Source organism: Ambystoma mexicanum, chromosome 10, assembly GCF_040938575.1.
Source record: "Ambystoma mexicanum isolate Mex_15411 chromosome 10, UKY_AmexF1_1, whole genome shotgun sequence".
NCBI lineage: Eukaryota > Metazoa > Chordata > Amphibia > Caudata > Ambystomatidae > Ambystoma > Ambystoma mexicanum.
Genome location: NC_090932.1, coordinates 862716566 through 862730819, shown reverse-complemented (window position 1 = coordinate 862730819; position 14254 = coordinate 862716566). Strand labels below are relative to the sequence as shown.

Below are 14254 nucleotides of genomic sequence, written 5' to 3'. Positions count from 1 at the left end.
GCAGATACAACCATCAGAAATGCTTTTACGGTAAGTAATGCATTGTCTTCTGATGTTTGTTAATCTGCTTAGAATCACATGCTGTGCATAGACTAGAGAGCAGTACCCGGAGTTGGCGGTGGGTTATGAGAAGGAACAGTAGAGAAAAGATGTCTTAATACTACCTGTCCCACCTGGGAGTCAGATCTAGAGTGTGTATCTAGACAGTAGTGTTTTGTAAAGGTGTGCACAGAACTCCAGGTAGCCGCTTTGCAGATGGACTCAAGGGGAACATTTGCAATGAATGCTATGGAAGCCCCAGTGCCTCGAGTGGAATGTGCGCTTGGCTTGAAGGGTAGTTCTCTCTTAGCAAGAGTGTAACAGAGAGTGATGCATTGTACAATCCATCTAGATATAGTGGACTTAGAGACTGCATCTCCTTCTCTTCCTGCTGCCACTGAGACAAAGAACTGATTAGTCTTTCTCAGTGATCTGGTTATTTCCATGTAGAACATGACAGCTCTGCGTACATCTAGTGTATGCAGACTTTTTTCTCCCAAGCTGGAAGGGTTTTGAAAGAACATTGGTAGTTCTATAGATTGGTTTACATGAAATTTCGAGATGAATTTTGGTGCAAACCTTGGGTGTGTGCGAAGAACCACCTTATCCTTGTGAACTGATACGAAGGGGTCTAGTACAGAAAGAGCCTGTAGTTCACTTACTCTCCTAATGGAGGTGATAGCTATTAGGAAAGCAGTCTTAAGGGTGAGGTATTTAAGAGTTGCCTTGTGCATGGGTTCGAAGGGAGTGCCCAAGAGTCTAGAAAGTACCACGTTTAAGTCCCATCCGGGAGCTGGGTTAGCTATCGGGGGGTGTATTCTCTTTACCCCTTCCATAAAGGCTTTGATAACTGGTATCTTCCACCACGACACTTTAAGTTGGGAAGTGGTGTATGCAGAAAGTGCCGCTAGGTGGACTTTAATGGAATTAAACACTAGACCTGAATCCAGTAAATGGGTCAAGTACAGAATAATGTTAGTGGCAGAGCAGTCAACCGGGTTGATGTTTTTACTTCTACACCAGATGACAAATCTTTTCCACTTGCTAGAATAGCAGTGGCGAGTATTAGGTTTTCTGGCTTCCCTGAGGATGTCCATACATCGCTGAGGGAGATGTAAATGTTCAAATTCTATGATTTCACCAGCCAGGCTGCTAAGTTCATGGTCTGAGGGCATGGATGCAGTGTCCTGCCCTTGTCTTGTGACAGCATGTTGTACGTGCAGGGAAGTTTCATTGGGGGAGATAGGGACATCTCCATCAAGTGAGCGAACCATGGCTGCCGGGCCCACATTGGGGCTACTAGTATCATGGTAACCTGCTCTTGGTGCATCTTGTGCACCACTCTGTTGAGGAGGGGAGTCGGGGGAAAGGCGTAAACAAATTTCCCTGACCATTGAATCAACAGACCGTTCCCCTTGGACTGGTTCTGGGGGTACCTGGAGGCGTAACTTTGGCATTGTGAGTTCTCCAGGGTTGCGAACAGGTCTATTTCCGGGAAACCCCATTGCGTGAAGACGTCTAAGACGAAGTTTTCGTGTAATTGCCATTCATACTCTTTGGGTAGGGGGAAGTCTCTGCTGAGTTTGTCTGCTAGCAGATTGAGTTCCCCTGGTACATGTTGTGATAGTAGGAACATGTTGTGTTTGAGAGCCCACTTCCATATATTCTGGGACAGCTTGGACAGTCCTGGAGAGTGAGTGCCCCCTTGCTTGTTGAGATAGTGCATGGCTGTGGTGCTGTCTGTGAGGACCATCACTGTTTTACCTTGTAAGTGTTCCTGAAAGGCTTTCAGTGCTTTGAACACTGCTAATAGTTCCAGCAGGTTTATATGCTTGGATGCTAAGCTCGGAGTCCACACTCCGTGAGCAGTCTGATGGGATAGGTGAGCCCCCCATCCTGTAAGGGATGCGTCTGTGGTTAGAGTGGCTTCCACTGCGGGTGTGGCAAAAGTTTTCCCTAATAACAGGTTTACCTTTGTCCACCACCGTAGCGAGAGAACCAAGGCCTGCGAGACCACCACCAGGTCGTCCCATTGTCCGCTGGCCTGACACCACTGGCTGTAGAGCCACTCTTGCATTGGGCGTATGCGCAGGCGCGCGTGAGGTACCAAATAAATACATGACGCCATCATCCCTAGCAAGCGCATTGCTTTGCGTACCGTGACCTCTCGACCTGCCACATATTGGGGGATCTGAAACAGCATGTTTTGGACCCTCTCGTTGGAGGGGAAGACGAGGCCGTCCTTTGTTCGAATTAGAGCCCCTAGGAATTGTTTGATTTGGCTGGGGTCTAAGCTGGACTTCTTTTCGTTGATGGAGAAGCCCAGTTGGGACAAAAGGTCTACGGTCCTTTGGGTATTGGAGAAGCATGTTTCGTAAGAATCCCCTGTTATGAGCCAGTCGTCGAGGTACGGGTAAACCGGGATGGATAATCTGCGCAGGTGGGCCGCTGCCACTACTTTCGTAAATACCCTTGGTGCAGATGCTATCCCGAAGGGTAGTACTCTGAACTGATAGTGTTTGTTCTCTATCTTGAACCTGAGGTATTTTCTGTGCGCTGGCAACATTAAAATATGAAAGTATGCATCTTTCATGTCTAGTGTTGTCATGTAATCCCCCTGTGATAACAGTGGGATTACTTCCTGCAAGGTCACCATACGAAACTTTTGGGGTTTGACAAAGTTGTTCGCTGGGCGCAGATCTAATACAGGGCGCATGGTTAAGTCCTTTTTGGGTACAAGGAAGTACACTGAATAAATACCTTCTGTTACCTGAGATAGGGGGACAGCCTCTATAGCTTCTTTTTTCAGTAGCTCTTCTACTTCTTGAAGAAGAATAGTGAGGTGTTCGGGTGTCATGCGTCGGATCCGTGGGGGTCTGTATTTCGGGGAACCGTTGAATTCGATGCAGTATCCGTGGGCTATGGTGGATAATACCCAGCGGTCTGACGTTATTCCCTCCCATGCTGAAAGGAACGATGTTAGCCGGCCCCCGACCGGTGATGCATGGGAGGGGACCCGAATCTTTGGGTCATTTGTTGGTATTGGGCGTGGGGCCTTTAGGACTGGAGCCGCGCCCTCTTCCTTTGCCACGACGTTGGCCTCTTTGACTGAACTGGGTGCTTTGGTTAGAGGGCCAGTTGGTAGCAGAGTAAAATTGTTGTTGGCTTTGCTGCTGGCGTTAGCCACGAAAGGAGCGTCTATTGCCATAGCTGCGTCTGTTAGGAGGCCTAGAAATTTGGTCAAGAGTCTTGATGGTATCAAACTCCTTCTTTGCATGTTCTAGGGCCTCATCAACTGCTTTCCCAAACAGATGTGTTTGCTCTATGGGCTTATTTATTAGGGAAGCCTGGGTTTCTGGCTTAAATCCCGAATTGCGCAGCCAGACATGGCGTGTGAGAAGTATTCCCTGAACCAGGGAGCGGCCAGCTGTCTCTGCGGCATCTAAGGAGTTCTTTATGATGCCCTGGTTTACAAGAGTTCCCTCTGATATAGTAGCCAACAGGCGTGAACGCAAGGGTTCTGGTGCGTCCTCTGCTTCGCTGCGCAGCTTGCTCCACTGTGCACCTGCGTAGCTAGCTAGTAGGGAATTGTTATTCGCGATCCTGGTTGCGAAGGCGGCGGATGTCGTGATTCTCTTCCCAAGTGAATAGAGCTTCTTGCCCTCTTTGTCAGGTGGTGCCTCACTAGTAGATAGTGGTACCCCCGCCCTCTTTCTTGTGTTAGTCACTACCAGAGAGTCCGGAATAGAATGTCCCCTGATGTACAAAGGGTCAGAAGACGAAGGGCTGAAGAGCTTTTCTATCCGAGGGTTGACCCCTCTGACTAAGGCCGGATTGGAAAGGGAAGGAGTTATTCTTCTCTTTATAGAAGCCAGGAGCGGAATGGACTGGCTGACCGGGGCTTTTTCTTTAATAACCTTTTCTACAAAGTCTATGTCCGGAAGGGTCTCCCCTGTGTCTATTTCAAAATGCGCTGCTGCTTTGCACAATAGTGCATTAAGTGAAGGCTGGTCATCTATGGGGGAGGTGTTCCCAATAGGTGAGTCCTTGGGAGGAGAAGGATGAAAGACATCAGGGTCTGAGTGCACTGATGGGGAGTGCCAGGGCTGTGAGGTAGCTGTATCTTCTTCAAAAGCTCCTGCGCTAGTGTAAGGGTCTTCCTCAAACCTCTCCTCCTCAAGTTCTTCCTCTCCACCTAAACACTCCTCATCTTCCTGGAGGTATTGCTCCTCTTCAGTGAGGTCATATGCATCTGTAGAAGGGGGAAACAGCCTAGGAATCTTGACCCTAGGGTCATCCTGGGTCCATTCTCTTGATCTTCTGGGTGTGGGTGGGTTTTGGCTACCCAAAAACCTCTCCATCTTTTCCATACAAGAATGGAGTCTTTCCAGGGTCTCATGGGGAACCCCTGAATAGTCTAGAGGGGGGAAATCAGTGTTTTCACCTTCAAAACGCTTTGAACGCTCCTACAACGTCGACAAAAGGTTTCCGTCGCCCTCAGAAAAGCCCTCCGGTAGTTCAGAAGTGCCGTTAGATGGATGGGGCAGTTCCTGGCTACTCTTGTGCTTTTTCGGCGTTTCTATATCCTTGGGTGCAGTATTCGACGTCTGTTTCGTCGTCCGCTTACGTTTGTCCTCGGAAACAATTCTCGCCAGACTCTCGACGACGAGTTCGTCAGTCGAGGGTTCTGGAGTCGGCGTTGCCTGCGTTGCGTGTTGTTTTTCGACGGCCGCTCTATGGAGCGTTACGTCGGATGTTTTTGAGGAAGCGCCCGTATTAGATAAAAGCCCAATCGCTGGTCGCGGCTGCGTTTGCGGGTGGGGCTTGAGACCCTTGCGGTCTGAGGTCAACGCCGGAGTGCCCTGCGTCCCCTTCGGCGCTGGTGGATCCTTCGTCCTGGACGAAGAAGAGCCGTGGGTTGTGTGCTTAGGCCTATGGGGTCTGTGTGCGTCCTTGTCGCCGGGGTGTTCATCCCCATAAGCAGGGCGTGAGCCGAGCCCGTCGGGGCCGGGGACGGACGTCGAGGAGCGCGAGCGCTCCTTCTGGGGGTTAATGACTTCCGTAACGGACGTCGAGTTATCACCCTCCTCGTCACTTTCTGTAACAGCGGCGGCGGCGGGTGAGGAAACTGACTTCGACATCGCGTAGTCCGCCCACCTCTTAACTTTCCGTTCTTTAAGAGTTCTTGGTTTCAAGAGCTTACAGGCCGCGCAGCAGTCCTCTTTATGATCGAGGGGCAAGCAATGATTACAGAGCTTGTGTTTGTCCTTCCAAGTGTATTTGCCCCTACAGCGTGGGCAAAACTTAAAAGGTGTCCTCTCCATAGCTGAGGCAATAAAAACTGGTGATAACAACCCCAAGGGAAAGATAGGGGAGAAAGAAAGACATTCTCGACGAGAAGGTAAAAGTTCGAAACCCCCACTCTCCCTACTGTATGTGGGCCGACGAGGCCTGGCCATGTGTTCGGCAGCGCCGAAGGATCTCCTCCGTCTCTTCTCCTCCGTCGAAAACTTGCTCGGCGGAGAAACAGCTTCACAGCTAACGTCGAGGGGAGGGATCTTTTAACAATAAGTATATATTAAGGACTGAGGTCCGTAGTAATTGTTTAGCAATGTCTCTGTAGGAGCTCCGCGTAAGGCGACCATAAGCTGGGCGGAAAAAAACAATCTGAGGGACCTCGACGCGTGAGGGATTGTGGGTACAACGCACGTCACTATAGGGATAGTGTTACAGACACGCCTTGTCGACGTCCCCTTTTCGACTACGAAAAACAAAATGCAATACTCCGCAGTGACCACTGGATGTCGGACCTATGCACAGCATGTGATTCTAAGCAGATTAACAAACATCAGAAATATATATATGAGTAAATCAATGTAGCTAAATGATGGCGCTCTACCTCCTTAGGTGGCCGGTGCTGGAGTGACGAATTTCGCCAAATTCGTAAATGTGAGAAAAACACACAAGCCCCTGCGCGGTTGTAACACTGCAAAAAACCACCCAGTGGGCATGTGTAGAAAGTACTCCAGCACACAAGACCTAGCTATTTAAAATATCGTATTTATTGGTACTTAATACAGCACATTACAAAAAATGCAGAGGTGAGATCATACACCTCTGTGACAGCCGTAAGGTTGAAACAAACACTCACCCCACGGGTGGAAGATGGTCACGTGTTCCGCCTGAATGCTCAGGCTTCCTCAGACTTTTAAAATCCAAATGCGGCTTACACATCATAGAATTTAAAAAGAAAAGCAGTTACAGAGCATCCCCATTCGTATCACATCACGTGCAGACACGGTCATGTGACCGCTGCGAGGAAACAATGGTGAAATCTATCACCTACGATAACCTCCATATTGGAATGGTCAAAGTCCTATAGATAAAGTAAGCGCGATGCTAAATTGCGTAAAAGTTACGCATAAGGGAGTCACTAATGTTAACTACCGCATTGTGAACTACATCATGGAGATGCTCTAAACTGCTTATTTTAACGTATTATTGTCAAATTACAATTAATGTGTAACAAGTGAGCACAAGTGTGCCTGTTCATAATTGAATGACCGAAACCAGCTATGGTAGCCGCTCTCAGACATATGCCCCCACATAGGGTCAGTGTTTACAAGCCAGGGTTTACGCGAGCAGCGGCGGCAGCCAAATCGTCAAAAGGCAAGTGCCCTGATTTTCAAGTGTGTGCCTATAATAGGCATTATTCTTACAGGCAGGTGCCCTATTGCTTAGTGGATGCACAACTGAACCCAGAGTCTGGAGGGAGAGTAAACTTGATTCATCATCTAGCTCCTCCCAGTGTGCAAATGGCAGTTCCTGAGTCAGTAAATAAATCCTTCAAATTGGCAGCCTACTACAATAAATACACAGAAATAAGTTCCATTACACCAATAAAGTGTCCATTGTGCAAATAGCAATTCCTATGACAATGATAAAGTGCAAGAGAAAAGCAGCCTTATTAAATAAATCAATCAGCAGTTCAGTACATCGCAATGTGGAGATGTGTAACTTACACTTCTCCCAATGTGCAAATAGCAATTCCTGCGGTAGTTAACATTAGTGACTCCCTTACGCGTAACTTTTACGCAATTTAGCATCGCGCTTACTTTATCTATAGGACTTTGACCATTCCAATATGGAGGTTATCGTAGGTGATAGATTTCACCATTGTTGCCTCGCAGCGGTCACATGACCGTGTCTGCACGTGATGTGATACGAATGCGGATGCTCTGTAACTGCTTTTCTTTTTAAATTCTATGATGTGTAAGCCGCATTTGGATTTTAAAGGTCTGAGGAAGCCTGAGCATTCAGGCGGAACGCCTGACCATCTTCCACCCGTGGGGTGAGTGTTTTGTTCAAACTTATGGCTGTCACAGAGGTGTATGATCTCACCTCTGCATTTTTTGTAATGTGCTGTATTAAGTACCAATAAATACAATATTTTAAATAGCTAGGTCTTGTGTGCTGGAGTACTTTCTACACATGCCCACTGGGTGGTTTTTTGCAGTGTTACAACCGCGCAGGGGCTTGTGTGTTTTTCTCATATATATAGATATGGGATACATTACTCACCGTAATCGTATTTCTGATGCTTGTATCTGCTTAGATTCACATGCTGTGCATAGGTCGACATCTAGTGGAAGCTGCTGAGTATTACAGTTTGTTTTTCGAAACTCGAAAATGGGCGTCGACACAGGGCGTGCCAGTAATACTATCCCTAGTGTGACATCCACTGTACCCAAGATCCCTCACACGTCTAGGATCCTCAGATTGTTTTTTTTCTGACATGAGGTAGCATGAGGAGTAGCGTGAGTACAGATAATCCAAGCAGATAGATAGAAAGGTAAGACTACAAGCAACCATGCACCTTCTCTCAGAGGGGAGGAAGGGTGGGTCGCATGTAAATCTAAGCAGATACAAGCATCAGAAATACGATTACGGTGAGTTATGTATCCCTTCTGAGGCTTGTGGAATCTGCTTAGATCACATGCTGTGCATAGATTAGCGAGCAGTACCTGAAGAAGGAGGTGGGATGTGAGAAGGGTCATGAGCCAATAAGTGTCTTAGAACCGCTTGTCCCACTTGTGTATCTGCCTTGGAATGGGTGTCAATGCAGTAATGCTGAGTAAAAGTGTGAATAGAGCTCCAAGTAGCTGCTTTGCAAATGGTGTCAAGGGGTACATTTGCAATGAAAGCCAGAGTGACCCCAATGCCTCTAGTAGAGTGGGCTCTTGGCGTGAAAGGCAGAGTTCTTTCAGAGAGTGAGTAACACAGCTGGATACAGTTAATAACCCACTTCGAGATGGCACCTTTAGAGATGCGATCCCCCTCTCTGCCTGTAGCTACGGAGACAAACAGTTGATCTGTTTTCCTTAGCGGTCTGGTTTTATTTACATAGTAGAGGACCGCCCTACGCACATCTAGGGTGTGTAGTTTCACCTCAGCCGAGCTTTGAGGGTCCTGGAAGAAAGCCGGAAGCTCGATGGACTGGTTTACATGGAATTTTGATATAAATTTAGGTGAGAACCTAGGGTGTGTGCGTAAAACCAGTTTGTCTTTATGGACAGTAAAGAAGGGATCCTGCACTGACAGAGCCTGAATTTCACTGACCCTTCTTATAGAAGTAATAGCTACTAAGAAGGCCGTTTTATAAGTCAGGTGTTTGAGACTGCTTTTATGCATGGGCTCGAAAGGGGGCCCCATGAGCTTAGATAGCACCACATCAAGGTCCCACCCTGGTGGTGGGTTCAAAATAGCAGGGTGAAGTCTCTTTGCTCCTTCCATGAAGGCTTTAACTACTGGTACTTTCCACCACAAGACCTTGTTATGGGAAGTGGTGTATGCCGACAGGGCTGCCAGGTGTACTTTCAGTGAGTTAAAAACCAATCCTGCATCTAGCAGGTGGAGCATGTATGTAACAATAGTGGAAGGAGTGCAATCAACTGGGTTGATTTGTCTACTCTGGCACCAGATCACGAATCTCTTCCACTTGTCAAAGTAACAGTGCCTTGTGTTTGGTTTCCTAGATTCCTTTAGGATGTCCATACACCTCTGTGGTAAATTGAGATGTCCAAACTCTATGACCTCAGGAGCCATGCTGCCAGGTTCATTGAGCTGGGTTGCTGATGCACTGTTTGACCTTGGTGCTGGGACAGTAGGTTGTACCAGGCTGGAAGTTTAATGGGCTCGCACACCGCCATCCTGCGTAGGTGTGGGAACCATGGTTGTCTTGCCCACATGGGAGCAACTAGGACGAGTGTCATCGACTCTCTGTTCATCTTATTCACCACCTTCCTGATGAGAGGAGTTGGTGGAAAAGCGTACGCAAACATCCCTGACCAGTTCATCCACAGGGCGTTCCCCTGGGAGTCTGGTTGGGGGAACCTGGATGCAAATCCTGGGCATTGTCTGTTTTCGCTTGTGGCGAATAAGTCTATAGTGGGGAAACCCCACTGAGAGAAGATATTTTCTACGACCTCTCTGTGTAGAACCCATTCGTGTTCCTCTGGGAGGGAGTATCTGCTCAGAGCATCCGCTAGGGAATTGAGCTCCCCTGGAACATGTTGTGATGACAGGAAGATGTTCTGTCTGAGTGCCCATATCCAGATTTTCTGGGCAAGCTTGGACAGATTTGGCGAACGAGTCCCTCCTTGCTTGTTCAGGTAGAACATGGCTGTTGTGCTGTCCGTCCGGATTTGCACTGACAGGTTTAGTAGGTGGGGCGCGAACGCTTGAAGCGCTCTGAATACTGCCAGAAGCTCTAGCAGGTTGATGTGGTTCTTGGCCACTGAGGGAGACCAGAGACCCTGAGCTGTGTGGTGGAGATGGTGAGCTCCCCACCCCGTCAGACATGCATCGGTAGTGACTACTGCCTGTACTTCGGGATCGTAAAAGGGTTTTCCCTGTGCAAGATTCTCTCTTGTCCACCAGTGAAGGCTTTGTACTAGTATTTTGGCAAAACGATCACTAGATCGTTCCACTGACCACTTGCCTGAGACCACTGTTTCGCCAACCATTCCTGCATGGGACGCATGCGCAGGCGCGTGTGGGGGACCAGGTAAATACATGACGCCATCATGCCCAGTAAACGCATTGCTTTGCGTACCGTTATTTGGTGATCGGACTGATATTGTGGAATTTGCAGTAGTATATTCCGAATTCTTTCCTCTGAAGGAAAGGTGCAATCTCTGCTCCTAGGAACTGTTTGGAGGTGCTTGCCACCAGGCTTGACTTTTTCACGTTGATTGAGAAGCCTAATTCGTGGAGGAGGTCGATAGTCCTTTGAATGTTTGTCCTGCAAATTACTGGGGTTTCCCGCGTTATGAGCCAGTCGTCCAGATAAGGGTACACCGGGATTGCCTCCTTGCGTAGGTGTGCAGCCGCCACCGCCAGTACCTTGGTGAATACCCTTGGTGCCGAAGCTATCCCGAAGGGCAGTACCTTGAATTGGTAGTGCCGACTGTCCACCTTGAAGTGCAAGTACCTTCTGTACGCTGGGAACATGGAAATATGAAAATAGGCATCTTTCATATCCAAGGTTGCCATGTAATCCCCCTTTTTTAGGAGGGGGATTACCTCTTGTAGCATAGTCATACGAAACTTTTGGGGCTTGACATACTTGTTGGCAGGCCCCAAGTACAATACTGGGCGCATTGTCAAATCTTTCTTTGGCACAAGGAAGTAAGTTGAATAAATACCCTGGCTTACCTGGTGTCGAGGAACGAGTTTTACCGCGTCCTTTGCTAGCAGAATGGCGATCTCATCGAGGAGAATCTTCTGATGTTCTAAAGAGTGTACTCTTTGTCGTGGAGGATGGTTCCGGGGACGCTGCAGTAGTTCTATACAGTACCCTGTGGATACTGTTGACAGCACCCATCTGTCTGATGTGATCCCTTCCCAAGCCTGGGTGAAGTTGGAAATGCGTCCCCCTACTGGGGTTGCGTGAGAAGGGACCCTGAATTGAGCGTCACTGTTTTGGTGGAGGCGTGCCGCCTCCTTTGCTGGGGCTGCCTCTGCCTTTACCACGTCCTCTCCTATTACCCCTGCCGTAACCCTGGGTAGACTGTTGGCTGTTGTTCCACTATGTACCCTGCCCCTGGGAATAGTTAGATCCGCTGGGAATTTTGGCCGCGTGGGCGATGAAAATTACTATTCCCTCTCTGCTTAGGGGGTTTATCGGTTAACTGGCCAATGGACTTGAGTGTCTCGTATTCGTCCTTGGCATTCTTCAGTGCGTCCTCGACCGCCTTATTAAACAACAGATCGGCTTCCACCAGTTTGTCCAACAATGATGCCTGGGTTTCTGCCTTAAATCCAGACTGCCGTAACCACGCATGTCTCTTGATAACAGTACCTTCTGCTATCAATCTGCCTGCGTTGTCCGCGGCGTCAAAGGTTGCTTTTAAAATGCAACCAGACACGGCTCTACCCTCTGCGGAAATCCGAGCTAACTGGCTCTTTAAGGGTTCCGGTGCAGAGGCTATGAGTGCCGGAACTTCTTCCCACTGATGGCAGTTGTAGCTGGCCAACAGGGTGGTGGAGTTTGCAATCCTTGCCTGATAGGCGGACGTTGAGGCTACTTTCCTGCCGAAACCATATCGTTTCTTGCTCTCCTTGTCTGGAGGAGCTTCGGACGATGACAAGGGTGTTCCAGCCCTCTTACGAGTGTTAGTGACAACTAGGGAGTCTGGCTTCAGATGTCCTCTTATATAGAGAGGGTCAGACTGGGCTGCCCTGAAAAGTTTTCCAACTCTAGGATTGACTGCTCTGGTGAGGTTCGGGTTCACCAGGGACGGGTCTATTCTTCGCTGAATAGACTTGAGGATAGGGATGGTCTGGGCAACAGGCCTCCTTTCTCCTACTAACTCCTCGGCGAAGTCCCTCTCCTCCTGGACACCGTGGGTGTCAATATGTAAAGGTTCTGCTGCACGTGCAAGAACCTCGTTCAGGAGGGGTTGGTTATCGACAGGGGAGTCGGTAACCGGGGCTTCCTTTTCTACCGGGGAATCTACTATGTAGGTTTCAGGGTCTTCCTCTTCCTCTTCTTGGTCCTCATCGTCCCGATAGTAGCCCGTCCCGGTTTGCTCTTCTACCATGCCAAAATCTTGGTCCTCACCAAAGGAAGTCTCTCCTTGATATAGTGAGTATGGTCGTGAGTATGGTTGTACCTCGAAGGGGTCAGTAGACGTCATCGGTGTCTCAAACCGGAGCTTCTTACTCGGGGGGGATAGGATCATTAGAGCCTGAGGGTGTAGCCCCTTGTGGATCATATGAAAGGAAATGGTCTGGATTTTTATCGTAAAAGTCTGCCAAAGAAGACATCCTTGACATGACCCTATCTATGTCATCACTGGACCATTTTTTGGAACTGGGAATGACTCTCTCAGAAAGTTTTGGAGATTTATCTTGAGTAGATTTGCTCTTTGAAATATCAGCAGTCCTGGTCTTGTCTGCCTGTTTAGGAGGAGTGGAGTGTTTTACAGGTGTGGAAGAGTGCAGAGGCTGCTTCTTCTGCTGTTTTCCCCCCTCCCTGTGAGTGGAAAAGTGTTTTCCCTGTCCCTTTGTGGCTCCGGAGGTTTTCGACGCCTGGCGTCGAGGATCGGGGGTAGAGTCCCTGTCCTTCGACGTGGGGCCGTGCTGATCTTGTCTGCGGGCTCCGACTCCTGGAGTGCGGCCTGGGGGTGGAAGTCGTCTTTGTCTTCCGACGATCGAACTTCCGTTAGCCTAGGGAGCGAGGCACTCCTGGCAAGTGGCCTGGAGTCATGCGGCGATCTCGAACGCCCAGAGGACACCGATTCGGACCGTTCTGTTTGTGCCTCTTTCCGAGCATACGATGTCGTCGAGTCTCGGTTAGACTTCGTGTGTTTAGTGTGGGTGGTGTGTGAAGCGCCTTTGTCGCCGGGGTCTTCCCCATAGCCGCCCTGCCGGACGACCTTCCGAGGTCGGGGACCTGCGCTCGGCTGTCTTTCGACGCCATAATGCCCTCGCCGTCCGAAAGCACGGTGTCGCTGCCATCGCTGAAGGCGCCCTCCGCTGCCATGGCCGCCTGCCTGGCGTGGTGGGCCCAACGCTTAGTCGAACAGTCCTTAAGTGTCTTAGGTTTAAACCTACTACACGCTCTGCAGTTCGCTTCTGGGTGGTCCCTCGGCAAGCAGAGATTGCACGTGGTGTGCCTGTCGACCCAAGGGTATTTGCGATTGCACTTGGGGCAGAATTGAAAAGCGGTACCCTCCATACACACCTTGAGGCAGCGGGCTGTTAAGTGTAGGAAATGTATAAGGTGTACCTATATACTAAGAGTGTAGAGTATGTACAACCCCCCACTCTCCCTACTTGCAGGGCCGAGGCCAGAGGCCTTCCAAGGCCCGGGCCGAGGCCAGAGGCCTTCCGAGGCCCAAATCCGTCATGCAGCAGCCGACGGCCGATTTCTTCTCCAGCCGGCGTCGAGTGTCGAAGTTCGACGTTGGGATGGGGAAGGATGTCAATTAATCAATATTTTAGCAAAAGTATGGCTAAGAACAGGGGACTCCGCAAAATGCTTCCGACCAGTAGGGCGGAAAAAAACAATCTGAGGATCCTAGACGCGTGAGGGATCTTGGGTACAGTGGACGTCACACTAGGGATAGTATTACTGGCACGCCCTGTGTCGACGCCCATTTTCGAGTTTCGAAAAACAAACTGTAATACTCCGCAGCTTCCACTAGATGTCGGCCTATGCACAGCATGTGATCTAAGCAGATTCCAGAAGCCTCAGAAATATATATATCCAAAAGGTTTGTAAACCACTATCAGTGAACACTGGCTAAAATATAACTCAATTTAACTAAACTATTATATAATCAAAAATACTATCTTGATGAAAGTATGTTTTTCCATTTACAGTAATAGATTGAATGAAATTCAAGCAGTTCAAATGAATCCAGTCTTACCTTATTTAGAAAACTTTTTAAGACACTTGCAGCCTTTACGGACAGGGATCTTGGTATACGGATTTGCTTTTCCAAAATAACTAGAAAAGAAAGCAAAATATAGCCATTACCAAAACACTGAAGAGGATAGGGAAGGCACATTAACTTTTCAGATAAAAAGTCAATATTTAAAAAAATTATAATGTTAAAATAAACACAAAAAACCCGAGTTATTTTAAGCCCAAGGGGTTGGATGGACAGGCAGGGTAAAAGGAAATCCTCCACAAAAGGGAACCTTG

General features: G+C 48.7%; 1 protein-coding gene across 3 annotated transcripts in view; it reads right to left on the bottom strand.

The window, feature by feature from the left end:
• The window catches only part of PRKCI (protein kinase C iota), a 1761305-nt gene that overhangs the window by 307192 nt on the left and 1439859 nt on the right, over positions 1-14254 (bottom strand). For all 3 annotated transcript variants that reach the window (XM_069618564.1, XM_069618565.1, XM_069618563.1), the window contains one exon: positions 13977-14056. In XM_069618564.1, coding sequence (XP_069474665.1) covers positions 13977-14056 — 80 coding nt within the window. The remainder of the gene's footprint in view (positions 1-13976; positions 14057-14254) is intronic.